The sequence below is a fragment of the Aureobasidium namibiae genome, assembly GCF_000721765.1.
Source record: "Aureobasidium namibiae CBS 147.97 unplaced genomic scaffold scaffold_12, whole genome shotgun sequence".
NCBI lineage: Eukaryota > Fungi > Ascomycota > Dothideomycetes > Dothideales > Saccotheciaceae > Aureobasidium > Aureobasidium namibiae.
The window spans coordinates 239082-252527 of NW_013581197.1; the positions used below are offsets into that span (position 1 = coordinate 239082).

At 50.9% G+C, this 13446-nt stretch overlaps 5 protein-coding genes across 5 annotated transcripts; 2 read left to right on the forward strand and 3 right to left on the reverse strand.

The window, feature by feature from the left end:
* Positions 1-1422: 1422 nt before the first annotated feature.
* M436DRAFT_83253 (uncharacterized protein) lies at positions 1423-2070 on the reverse strand (the record flags this gene model as incomplete). Its single annotated transcript, XM_013570542.1, has 1 exon — positions 1423-2070. One exon carries the CDS (start codon positions 2068-2070, stop codon positions 1423-1425), a length of 648 nt encoding a protein of 215 aa, XP_013425996.1.
* A 714-nt stretch (positions 2071-2784) lies between these two features.
* M436DRAFT_83254 (Coatomer, alpha subunit) lies at positions 2785-6714 on the forward strand (the record flags this gene model as incomplete). Its single annotated transcript, XM_013570543.1, has 6 exons — positions 2785-2820; positions 2873-2922; positions 2976-3295; positions 3353-6075; positions 6126-6419; positions 6472-6714. The coding sequence occupies 6 exons, from the start codon at positions 2785-2787 to the stop codon at positions 6712-6714; spliced, it is 3666 nt and encodes a 1221-aa protein (XP_013425997.1).
* Positions 6715-7428: 714 nt separating this feature from the next.
* Positions 7429-8775, forward strand: M436DRAFT_74068 (glucanase B; the record flags this gene model as incomplete). The annotated part of the gene is made up of 1 exon (XM_013570544.1): positions 7429-8775. The coding sequence occupies one exon, from the start codon at positions 7429-7431 to the stop codon at positions 8773-8775; it is 1347 nt and encodes a 448-aa protein (XP_013425998.1).
* An 852-nt stretch (positions 8776-9627) lies between these two features.
* On the reverse strand, positions 9628-10850 carry M436DRAFT_65136 (uncharacterized protein; the record flags this gene model as incomplete). Its single annotated transcript, XM_013570472.1, has 3 exons — positions 9628-10144; positions 10192-10694; positions 10794-10850. The coding sequence occupies 3 exons, from the start codon at positions 10848-10850 to the stop codon at positions 9628-9630; spliced, it is 1077 nt and encodes a 358-aa protein (XP_013425926.1).
* Positions 10851-11179: 329 nt separating this feature from the next.
* On the reverse strand, positions 11180-12313 carry M436DRAFT_83256 (uncharacterized protein; the record flags this gene model as incomplete). Its single annotated transcript, XM_013570545.1, has 1 exon — positions 11180-12313. One exon carries the CDS (start codon positions 12311-12313, stop codon positions 11180-11182), a length of 1134 nt encoding a protein of 377 aa, XP_013425999.1.
* Between the last annotated feature and the right edge of the window lie 1133 nt (positions 12314-13446).

Below are 13446 nucleotides of genomic sequence, written 5' to 3' on the forward strand. Positions count from 1 at the left end.
TCTTCTTTGCTGGGACTTGGGAGGGAGCAGGCACGGGGGTGCCGGACTGCGATTGGTCGTATTCTTCCTGCGAATAGCCCTGCGCAGGGTATCCTTGGGGGTTGGCCATGTTGCTGATGCTTGCGGCCGACGGCGTGATGCTGCGGCGGGATAAACTGTGATCAGCTCCGGGTTATATAGAGTGATATGGTATTATGGCAACACCTCTCCCTAACTTAGATTGTCTGGGGAGTCGGGACAGCTGTGCTGCTGCACCATCTGGCCAATCAACGCCTAGACCACCAAGCGCGTCATCGCTAACATCTCTACAGGCAACATTGCAACAACACTGTTGATGACAACTTGCTTTCACGATAGGTCTCTTTTGTAAGTGAGGGCTTATTAGAACATACTAGTTAATGTGCATGGTAGGGCCGGAGCTCTCCAAGTCCTGCTCCAGGTAACTCGTCGATTCGTTATCAATATTGCAGCGTATCACAGCGTCAAAAAGACTCAGCTCGTAACCCCGAAATATGTCTCCGAATCAGCGATGTTACCACATATACCACTCGTACAAGCTGAGAGAGTAGCATATGAGCACAAACGGATAGCTAGAGAACACAAAGAAGACAAACGTGTGTCCGCCGGAGACATCATCAGTTGGTAACAGGGTGGTGCTCTCAGCAATAGGTCTTGGCAGAATTGCTTTACACATTGACGATGTTGTAAACGACGAACAACGACAGTGAGAGATAAACATGACAGGTTCGAATCAGCATGGACGAACATGTGTGTAGGGTGCACAGCAACAAGTAGACTTCTCCACTTCCCAGTCCGCAGACCAAGAGAGCAATGAAGTCCGCGATTCACATTGAGAAAGCAGATAAATGGCAGATATATAGCAGACAGAAGAAAAGAGAACTAAGGAAAAGCAGATAGATGGCGGATAGATGAAGTGAAAAAAGGGATACCTACATACTAAAGACCTACCTGTGAATGAACGAAGGAGAAGACAGATGAAGGGTCCGAGGAGTTTTTATAGCTGGAGATGGCCCATCGGCTGACATAAGCGAGAGATCGAAGCGACTACTCTGGAGCAGGCAGCAAGACCAGTGATCAGCTGTCCGTGTGATTCGTGACTGGTTTGTGCAAAACTGAGGTGGACTGAGCAAGTTCAAGTAGATATGGACGCGTGACGCGATCAGGACACCAACATCACGCGAGCATCCGAGCATAAGACCAGAGACCTGCAAAGCGACACGACAAGGACGGATGAATATTTATTGCAAAAGTACGCCGAGGATAACAAGGTCGTATGTTGTTCGAAAGGGTATTTGATATTTCGTTGATAAAAAGGATAACGCAAATCGGGTATATCGGAAGGACGCTCAAAAACGTAAAATCGTAAAGAAGGGACATGAGCGGAAGAGGATTTCCGCATACCTAGGCGGCTTGTTCGTCGACATCCATCAATTCGTCGGACGTAGGGGTAGTCGTGGTTGCCCGAGGGGTAGATGCATCGCTCACGGCCGAAGGAGTGGCCATAGCAGGTGCGATTCCAGGCCCATGAACACGTCGGCGCATTCGCGGGGGTTCAGAACGTGTGTATGAACTGTCGAAACCATCCGAGTCGGTGTCGGTATCTAAGGCCTCTGACCGTACGCGCTTGCGCGGGTTGGATGGGACAGGTGATGAACGTATCGAGTCGGAAGGTCGAGATGCAGGTTGCCAGCGTATACGACGCAAACGATGAGCAAGAGCAGTAGATCCGGACTCGGGAGTATCCTGTCCACCATCTTCTTCGTCGATCTCAATAAATTGGTTGACGTGACTTCGATTCGCGACAGGAGTGTCGACCTCTTCCAGCTCGTACGGATGTAGGACCTGGGCATAACAGGAATCGTCCACGTTGTCTTCTGACAGCTCTTCTATATCGAAATCGTAGTATTTCTGCGGAGTCGAGACAGGTTCGGATGGCGAAGCTTGCCAGATAGCGATGGAGTCTGTCGCATCGAGTGGTGCATATCCGGAATCGGCGGATTTGAGAGGTGATGAAGGGAGGTACGAATCAGCCGCGAGACTATATGACATGATCTTGTTCGATCCGCTGAGGCTCGTAAAGGGTCCGAGGCGTGAAGGCTCAATCAAGGATACGACGGGAGAGGTGAAAGTGGTGGACCGGAGACAGGAGGCGGCATCATGCAGGAGCAATAGAATGGCTGTTTGTCGCAGATGCTCGATGGCAAACAAGGAGACAAGATTTTAGATACTAGAAAGAGGCCGAAGGTGAATGATTGCGATACATTGTTGGTTTGAGAGGGATATGACGCCGACGGAGCATGGACGAATGATGGGGAAGCTCAAAGACTCGGATGGAATGGGCGACTATGTGGAGCTCCTTCCTGCCGGGAGTCGATCAACAGCTAGGACATGTTTGTGGACGGAAAGAGGTCAACTGCCAGATAGGAATCGACAAGGTCAGAATTTGAATATATGTGGTCAGTAAAGCAGGAGCAGTAGCGGAAGAGGTGGGTTGGTTACAGGTGGAAGGAGCGGTAGGCTTGGCAAGCGTGGAGAAGGGATGGATTCAGGGAGCGAAACAGACGTGGCAGTAAGGACAACTTGACAAGCAGTACCTAGCTGTAACAACCCATTCCATCCTCTACCAACTCCACCAATTCTATCCCCGTCCGCCGCTCCGTCGTCGCCAGCTGCTGCGCATCCGGCAAGACTCCTCTGGCAATTGCGCACAGCCCGTACCTCGATGCGTGAAGCTGCGGCTTCGGCTCTATAAATACAATCAACATGTCGTCCAACACATATCCCACCATGCTCACAAAGGTCCGCGAGCTTCTTCACCTCTGCAGCTTGACTTTATTCTAATCTGTCACAGTTCGAGTCCAAGTCGTCGAGAGCAAAGGGCATTGCCTTCCATCCCAAGCGGTGCGCATTCAATCCAGACAATCTAGACCTGCCAGCATACTGATCACGTAAAGACCATGGATCCTCGTCTCTCTACACTCCTCCACTATCCAGCTATGGGACTACCGTATGGGTACCTTGATTGATCGCTTCGAAGAACACGATGGCCCCGTACGAGGTGTCGATTTCCACAAGACGCAACCACTCTTCGTCTCCGGCGGTGACGACTACAAGATCAAGGTCTGGTCGCTCCAGACTCGTCGCTGCCTCTTTACACTCAACGGCCATCTCGACTATGTCCGTACCGTCTTCTTCCACCACGAGCTCCCCTGGATCATTTCAGCCTCGGACGATCAGACCATTCGCATCTGGAACTGGCAGAACCGCTCGCTGAGTACGTCAGCCATTAACTTCTCTCCGTGAAGCCCTTTTCTCTAACAATCCTCTCTAGTCTGCACAATGACTGGCCACAACCACTACGCCATGTGCGCTCAGTTCCACCCTAAAGAAGACCTCGTTGTCTCTGCCTCGCTCGATCAGTCCGTCCGCGTCTGGGACATCTCCGGCCTCCGCAAGAAGCACTCGGCTCCCACTTCGATGACTTTTGAAGATCAGATGGCTCGCGCCAACGCAAACCAAGCAGATATGTTTGGCAACACCGATGCTGTTGTCAAGTTCGTGCTCGAGGGCCACGATCGTGGTGTCAACTGGGTCTCTTTCCATCCCACCCTACCCCTTATCGTCTCGGCTGGTGATGATCGCCTGATCAAGCTCTGGAGAATGAGTGAAACAAAAGCTTGGGAGGTTGATACATGCAGAGGTCACTTCCAGAATGCCTCGGCCGCTCTGTTCCATCCTCACCAGGACTTGATTCTGTCCGTCGGCGAGGACAAGACTTTGCGCGTTTGGGATCTCAACAAACGTTCCTCGGTCCAATCATTTAAGCGTGAGAACGACCGTTTCTGGACAATTGCTGCTCACCCCGAGATCAACCTTTTCGCCGCTGGTCATGACAATGGTGTTATGGTCTTCAAGCTCGAACGTGAGCGTCCCGCTTCGGCCGTTTACCAGAACAACCTCTTCTACATCACAAAGGATAAGCAGGTCCGCTCCTACGACTTTACCAAGAACATTGAGAGCCCTTCAATGCTCTCACTCAAGAAGCTTGGCAGCCCCTGGGTACCGCCGCGTGCCATCTCATACAATCCCGCAGAGCGTGCAGTTCTAGTCACTTCGCCTGCCGATGGGGGTTGCTACGAATTGATCAACTTGCCCAGAGATGCTTCTGGTGCTGTTGAGCCTACCAACTCTCTGCGCGGCACTGCAACCTCGGCTGTCTTTGTCGCCCGTAATCGCTTCGCTGTTTTTAACCAGCCTAACCAGCAGATTGACATCAAGGATCTTCAAAACTCGACCACCAAGACGATTAAGCCTCCACCTGGCACCGTTGACGTCTACTTTGGCGGCACTGGCTGTTTGCTGCTCATTACTCCTACTACGGTTGTTCTTTACGACATTCAGCAGAAGAAGCAGCTTGCCGAACTTGCTGTCAACGGCGTAAAGTATGTTGTCTGGTCCTCTGACGGTCTGTATGCCGCCCTGCTTAGCAAGCACAATGTCACTATCGTCAACAAGTCCCTGGAACAGGTCAGCACGCTGCACGAGACCATTCGCATCAAGAGCGCTGTGTGGGATGACACTGGTGTCTTGCTGTACTCAACCCTCAACCACATCAAGTACACTCTTATGAACGGCGACAATGGAATCGTTCGCACTCTCGATCAGACTGTTTACCTTGTCCGTGTCAAGGGTAGAAGCGTCTACTGCCTTGATAGAGCTGCAAAGCCCAAGGTCATGACTATTGATCCAACGGAATATCGTTTCAAGATGGCCCTTGTCAAGAGACACTACGATGAGATGCTGAACATCATCAAGAACTCGAGTCTTGTTGGTCAGAGCATTATCTCGTATTTGCAGAAGAAGGGATACCCTGAGATCGCTCTTCAATTCGTCCAGGACCCTCAGACTAGATTCGAGTTGGCTATCGAGTGTGGAAACCTCGAGGTTGCTGTTGAGATGGCTAAGCAATTGGACCGTCCCAAGCTCTGGCAACGCCTGAGCACCGAGGCTTTGGCTCACGGTAACCACCAAGTTGTTGAGATGACCTATCAGAAGCTTCGCAACTTCGACAAGCTGTCTTTCCTGTACTTGTCAACCGGTGATGAGTCGAAATTGCAGAGAATGGCCAAGATTGCTGAGCACCGTGGCGATATGACCTCTCGCTTCCAGAACTCTCTCTACCTTGGTGATGTCCAAACCAGAATCGACATGCTCAAGGAGATCGATCAGTACCCTCTTGCCTACTTGACCGCCAAAGCCAACGGCATGGAGGAGGAGTGCCAAAACATTCTTGAAGCCGCTGGCCTCACAGAAGACCAAGTCACTATGCCCGACACTGGAAAGCCGCTATCGACTCCTGCCGTTATTGTTCCAACCTTCCAGTCAAATTGGCCCGTCAAGTCCTCCGGTGCTTCTTCATTTGAGAAGGCCATGCTTGCCGATGGTGGTGCTGAAGAGGTCGCTCCCGCAACCAATGGTTATGATGCCGACTTCCTTGAGGCCGAGACTGCAGTCCCTGAGGAGACTGCCGACATTGAGCAAGAAGATGATGAAGATGCTGCTGGTTGGGACATGGGCGACGACAGCTTTGCCGAGGCGGAGGAAGAGTTCGTCAACGTCGAGACTGTGGAAGCAGGTGCTGGCAGCAGCGAGGCAGAAGTTTGGGCACGTAACTCACCGGTTGCCGCTGATCACGTCGCCGCTGGGTCTTACGAGTCTGCTATGAACCTCCTGAACAGGCAAGTAGGCGCAGTCAACTTCAAGCCTCTCGAGGCCAGGTTCGAGGAGATTTACACTGCTTCGCGCACTTTCTTGCCAGCGAACCCTGAGCTGCCGCCACTTATCAACTACGTTCGCCGCACACTGAAGGATACCGACTCACGGAAGATCCTGCCATTCATTCCCGGTGATCTTGAGACGATAAGCACTACTGATCTGCAGGCTGGAAAGCAGTCGATGCAAAAGAACAAGCTCGAAGATGGTGTTCAAATATTCCGCAAGATCTTGCAGACCTTGATTGTCAACGCTGTCTCATCGCAATCACAAGTCAACGAGGTATGTTTAGCTGAGAAGCACAACAAAGCTGTATGACTAACATCTTTCAGGCAAAGGAACTTATTCAAACCGCTGCCCAATACGTTCTTGCTATGTCAGTCGAGTTGACTCGTAGAGAGCTTGTTGGAGGCACCACCGATCTGAGCTCTTTCTCTGAAGAGGACAAGAAGCGGGCTCTTGAACTATCGGCTTACTTCACGGTTCCTGCCATTGAGCCTCAACACCAGACCTTGGCCTTGTTCACTGCCATGAACTTTGCACACAAGAACAAGCAGCTGAGCAGTGCTCTCAACTTCGCGAACGCATTGATCGAAAGAGGAACGAACGCCCGTTTCAAGGAGAACGTAAGTGTATGCTGATCACACGCACAGAATACAAGCTAACATGACCCTCCAGGCAAAGAAGGTCAAGGCTGTATGCGAACGCCAACCTGGCGATGCGGTCGAAATCGAATACGATTCATTCGCCGAATTCGACGTTTGTGGTGCATCGTACACGCCGATCTACAGCGGAGAGCAAAGTGTAAGCTGCCCCTATGATGGCATCAAGTACCAAGCACAGTACAAAGGTACAGTCTGCAAAGTGTGCGAGATCTGCGCCATCGGAGCGCCGGCCAGCGGTTTGAGGCTGACTGTCTAATCTACTATCGAGTAACCAGGGGAGGTCTGGTAAGGAGTTGAGCGGATGAAAAGAAGCTGTGCTGTTTTTTGTGTAGGCCATCGCAACCAGTATTTTTGCATAACGATTAGAACGGAATCCACGTCATGCGCGTTGCAGTGATTGCGCGGTCTCTGCCTCGTCGTAATTTTATCTACCGTTTTGATATGGTTGTTCGCCGTTTTCGTGGCGTGGGAATCAACGGCTTCCAGCCTTATTTTCTCCCTATTTTCCACTTCCACGTGTGGAGCTTTGACATGCCGGGTCTGGATCTTGTCAAATTTGAATGTCTCTAGGAACGCATGCACGAAGCAGAACTGGCCTGAGATTGCCGCGACTTCAGAATGAACTTAAGAGTTCAGCTTTCGGGACAACCTGCTCGCATGGACGTGCATAATGAGTATAGTAGTTGACGAGCCCCCTCTCGGCACCTGTATTATCATCCGCGCCACCCAGCCAACCTCTCCAACGGCTTTATACCGTTGGATAGAAGGATAAGATTTTCTCTCCTATATTGTGGGGGATTGAGGTCTTATAAGTATGTATGTCTTGTGGCCAGAACTAACCGACTTTCCATCCACCTCAATATCACTCACATACTCGTCCTCTTACTAATCAGCCACCCGACAAACATCCTTCAACAATACATATTTGGGACAAAGATAGCTGTGCTTCTTGTCTCGAATCTATCACATCATGCGTTTCTCGACGGCGCTTTCATGTGCCTTTACGGCTCTGCTGGCGGTGCCTACCATGGCTGCACCATTTGCTATCACACCTGGAGATGCCAACCATGTCATTCTTACAGACGACAACACCATCAACACCACAGAGTCAATACAAGCAGACGCAGTAACAGCCGCTGCGTCACGTCCTCCGGTCAACATGTTCGCCGCTGTAGACTCGGATTATATCGAACTGTCTTTCGTCAACAAGATGGCAAGCTCAAATGTCAGGGCATATGTTACAGGTAGAGACAGCAACAATGCTCTCGTCATGTTACATCCCGACGGTACTTGGTACTATCCTCCAGCTACATCAGCCACGACACCACAACCCATCACAGAAGACGTTGCTATTCCTCTCGGTGCCCAAGGCTCGACTGTGTCGATCTCTCTTCCTGGCTACATCAGCGCTGGCCGCATCTGGTTTGCCGATGGCAACTTGCAGTTCTTCACCGTCAATGCTGGTGGCCAAGTCGCTCTGGTCGAGCCGTCTGCCGTCAACCCTTCCGATCCTTCGTCAGCTGTCAACTGGGGCTTCATCGAGTTGACCTACCTGGAATCAGCCATCTACACCAACCTCAGTTACGTCGACTTTGTGGGTCTACCGCTGGGTCAGAAATTGACTGCGTGTGACGGCACTGTCCTGCAAGCAGAAGGTGTCCACACCCAAGCCGTCGAAGACATTTGCGCCGACCTCGAAGAGCAGACCTGCATCGATGGATATCCATGGGCTGACCTCTGCGCCGTTGATGCAAACTCCAATGCCCTGCGCGTACTTGCCCCTTACGATTACATTTCACTATACCCAAACGCCTTCTCAGACTACTGGACCTCCTACGTAAACGACGTGTGGAGCCACTACGCCACCACCTCACTCACCATCGACACTCAAGTCTCTGCCGGCCTGGTCAACTGCAAAACCACCGGCGACTACCTCTACTGCGACGGCGACAACAGACCCTACGCCAAACCCTCGGCCGCCGACATCTTCGGCTGCAACGGCGGTCCCTTTGCCATCCAAGCTTCCGATAACGACGTCCATCGTGCTGTGGTGCCTAGACTTTGCGCTGCCTTCCATCGCTCGACTCTGCTGCTCAGTGGAGGTAACGTTCAACCCATGTCTGATGTGTCGGGCTACTACACCAAGAGCGGCAGAGCTGCCAACTGGTATAGCAAGTACGTGCATGACTATGAGGTTGATGGCAAGGGCTATGCGTTTGCATATGATGATGTCACGCCTACTGGTGGCGTTGACATGGCTGGGTTACTTTCTGTGGCTTCGCCTTCGCAGCTCGAGGTCACTGTTGGCGGTGTTTGATTTCTTCTTCTTCCTTTCTCAGCATCGTTGCAGGCGACGATTTCTCTTTTGCCAATCCTTTTTTTTTTTTGTAATGTTCCTCGGGAAGGAGATTTAACTTTTACTTTTCTTGCTGCAAGAAGAACTGGCCTCTTCTTGAGTCTTGTGTTATCTAATCTTTTTTTTTCTGGTGGCAGATTGAGTTGCGGAAACATGAAGGAGGAAAGGGATGGGTATGGCTTGATATACCCACAATTATGTAGTCATATAGATATAACCAGACACTGGACTTCCGGAAAAAAAGAAGCCAGGTCAAGGAATAAATGTAATCAACATTCTGAGCAATAACTTGTTTCCGCCCTTCCAAACAAAGCTTGCAGAACACGAATGACAATGACCTCAAGCAGGATCAGACTGACAACGTGAATCGGGACCACACTGTTTAGAAGATATAAAGGTCAACAGAACAGAAGGGGGAGGTGTGGGGAGGCGAGACGGTATGAGGGAGTTTCCGACGAGGCTCCGAGGGTGGTAGGCATCTGAGTGCAAATGGCTAAGCACCAACCACATGCCTCTGTTTGTCAAGCTTGTTATACTAGTTTAGTTGTGTTACCTTCTGACCACGGTGGTGCAGCGGTCAGCACACCCGATCCGACACTATCGTTTGACTTTCGCTCGCTTTGATATCACACTCTTTCAAGGATCGTGAGGTCGTAGGTTCGACTCCTACCCATGGTGATCATTTTCTTTTTGCCTTTGTGGTCTTTGATGTTTGCTGAATACTGTTTCGTTTGCTGTTTGCCACGTAAAAAGTGATGAATGCTGTTGATTGCTATCTGCCCCTTTTGAACGACACTAGAGAACGTCGAGCCGTCAAACGAGCACGAAGAGATATGTTAGGTGACTCGACACCACGATACCTCGTGTTGCATGGTGCCCCTGGATATCCTGATACGAACACACGAACGGCGGTCGTCGCTTCCCTCGCCTAAGTAACCTGACCATTCGACAGTTTGACCTCGTTACCGATTTCTCATCTCCATATATCCGTCCTTCACTTTGACTGTCCATCGAGTACCACCACCAATAATGTCCAAATGAGTTTCCTCCCGAATCAGAGCGTTTCGTCAGGACTTGTTGGACCTCATCAACAAGCCCCACGGTCAACTCCTCACCAGTCCGGATGTAAAGCTTTTTCAATTTCGGGAAGCTCTGCAACAACCTCACCACACTCTCTCTTTCATATTCCCACGCACATTTCCCACCAGCCACCGGCATGACCACATCGATTTCTGCAATATCGTCGAGTACATCCAGGTGGCCGAGCGTGGAGATGCAGTTCCCAAGACTCGTTGCAGAGTCTCCGAGACATGATTCTCCGAGGAAAAGTCTAATGAAGATGTAAGGTGCAGTGTAGAGTCGACATTTTCTACTGACGAGGCTGAGAGCGAGGAAGGTGGTGTGGTATCCACGAGGCGACTCTTGGGAGTCGCGAATAGTGGAGCAGATTGCAGAGAACAGCTCTGGGGGCAGGCGTTCGAAGGGTGAGGACATGGTTGTATTGTCATACACCAGTTGAGACGTGGAAAGAATGTTTCGATTCCGATAAGCAGGATTTCAATATCGTATAGAGATCTGTGAGTATTGGATTTGATGAAGCAAATGTAGCGTTCAAGATGTGATGACACGAGGTTATGGTTTCTGCTCTTTGGGAAGACAATAAGGAAAGATGTGAAAGTCGAGCGTTGGTACAGATACCTCGAGCTATGCCACACATGCGGACTCGAGTTGAAACGATGCCGGAGGGCTCGGTGGAACAAATAACCCGATGGCGTGTCAGCCTTCGCATGGTGATGGATTGTTGAGTCAACATCTGCATATCTGACCGGTTGGTAGCGATGATGAAATTCGACAGTCAACGCGTCAGCAACACTGTGGAGCTAGACGATGTTAACAGAAAAATGCTTTGTCGATAATGATGGCCAAAGTTCCAGACGTCCACCTTGCAACCTGCAATCCTGTCCTTCTATGGGACGTACAACGACTTGTCGGCTGTAAAATGCACCGGCACTTCGGAGAGGTTCAAACATAAGCATGATATGGAGTATTTATCTATCTTTGTCTCTTTTGGCAATTATTTGAAGAGAAGTGAAGCGAAGACGGGAACAGTGGGGGAGCTGCAGAGTCGCAAAGTCAACAAAAGACATTGTGCCAGCACAAAATCTCGTTTGCAAGACTCGACCTTCCCGCATCTTCCGTCAAGCATGAAGAATCGATCGACCAGCGATGTTTATCCTATGCTTATTTTTTTCTCTAGACGCCCAAGTCCTCCCTTCTTGTACTAGTCTCTTTGATCCTGTACCTGTATCATTCGAACCCTGCCTCCATGGACGTACTTGTTTTGTCGTGGAAAACTGGGCGAAGACTACCAGACGTCACGCTTATCAGGTCTGAACTTGAAGTAATCAGGAGTGTGATAAGGCTCATGCGCGGGAACATGCTCAGGCAACATCTCAGCAGCCTCAACTATACGCAGCTTCTCGAGCTCAAAGAGGTCGTTGATGAGGATGAACAGCTGCTGTGCATCAGCCACGATTCGAGGCTTGACGCTAGGCTTGCAAGCTCCAAAGCGGTCGGTATGCCAGCGTTGACGTTCGCCTTTGAGGATGGCGAAATAGGTTTTGCTGAAGGCGAATGAACCGGTTCTCTCGGTGATGGCAGTGCGAAAGACCTTGTCAAGACTGTGACCGCAGGCAATTTGGGCCGCCTGACCACCAAGGATAGAGGCATTGGCACATTCTGAGCATGTTGGGATCGAGGGAACGGGGACGTGAGTCATGGCTGACTTATCCTTCAACTGCTCATCGCAGTCCTGGCGCCAGAGAGCGTAGGCAGTGACAGGCATGTGTTCATTGGGTGCGATCAGAGGCTGAGGAGGTGCAACCTGAGCAGGTTGAGGCGGGTGTTCATAGAGACAAGAGCTAAGGAGAGACTTGTGACGCGGTCGCGAGTGGCTGCGTTGCTTCTGCGAAGCGTAGAAATGGGCCGTGTGCTCATGGATCTTCCTCTTGAATGTATCGGGGCTGTCTGGCGGTGGCATATCGGGAGCGCTCATGAAAGACTCAGGTAGCTTGGGTCTGGAGGTGGAACCATGTCGACTGTGTCTTGAACTCGGCGTAATTTGCTTCTTAGACAGAGGCACGTGAGTCGAAGAGCGCTTGTCGGCATTGGAGGACGCGGTCGAGGAGAAGGAAGGTGGCAGAGAGTCGTTCCCAAAGTGGACGTTGTCGTGCGAGAGGTCGTCCTTGTCGTCGTAGGGAGATTGGTGACTATCCTTTCTCGCTCGACGACGTTGTTCGCTGGCTCGATCGTCATAGCTGCGAATGAACTCGCCATAGTTGGGAATACCGACGACCGTCTTGCGGCGTCTGGACAGAGGAGCATGGGTACCACCACCGAACATTGCCTGCTGGTTCAAGATGTATGCCTCCCGATCCTCAGCTCCTTTGGGTATACCTCCAGGATATCGGTCGGCAGCACTAGTAGGGTTTATATCCATGATGTTGGTTGCTGATGGAGTGGGCCAGCTTTTTAGCCCATGCTTCCGTCGTGTTGATGGACACGAAGAATTTTATCGTCGAGCAAGCCGCGAAAGGGGGGTTGAGAGACACGGGAGAGCGGTTTCGGATGCTGTGCCACTCGCACCACAGCCTTGGTCGTTGGGTCAGACTGCGCTCGGGGAAGAGGCAGAGAGGTTTCCAGCAAACGGGGACTCCACGTGATGAAGTGCGTATGTTGTGCAACACAATCTCCCATGCACAGCTCGAAGCCTCTGCGGTGTCGGCTTGAGAATACGTAAATTCACGCAACACCCTTGCGAAGTCGTCGAGATACGCTCTGTGGTCAGCAATAAACCCTTCTGGGCTAGCTCCACACATCATTGTTCCAAGTCGGTCGCACTTGCCTGCGAGCGTCCTTCAATGGCCACTTACATCAAGCAACTGCAATCTTCGCTTCACTGCTTTATTCATGTTGCGGAGGAACTAGAGAGTTTGCAGTTGTCAGCCTCTACGGTCAGGATGCTAAGTCTTTGTCCTACCAACACAAGCATAAAGATATATGCATAGTGCAGTACTGCCAGATGTGCCAGGCCCCCTCTGGTCAGGCCCTGGACTCAGAGATGTTTGTGCATTTCTAAGTGAGTGTTGCACTCTATACATCCAGAGCAGAGAGGGATGTACTAGGAAGGAGTCGCAGGAATCCTCGTCATATGTGGTCGTCATCATCATCAACAAGCGCGGGCCGGCGCCTCCACTTCTGAGATGCAGCTGCTAAAGGATTGTAAGGGTAACTTGTCACCAATTCCGGTTGGAAACAATACTCGGCCTTCCAACTTTGACATCAAGAAGAGACTGTTTGGGAGGGTCCCAGCGAATGAAGTCGTCGGCGCTCAAAACAAGCGTTTAGGTGCACAGACCATTCAAAGTCAATATCAACCCACCGGAGAGAGCTCCTTCTCGGAAGAGTGGTCCGAACATCTGATCAAGTTCGACACCAACGAGATTATAGCAGAGTGATCGGGAAAGGAGTCATAGGCTTGATTTGAATCAGGAAGGAAACATCCATGGTATCTAAAATCGAAGAGCTAGCTAAGCACGACCTTTCTCTCTCTCTCTCAAAAATTCCATCCCC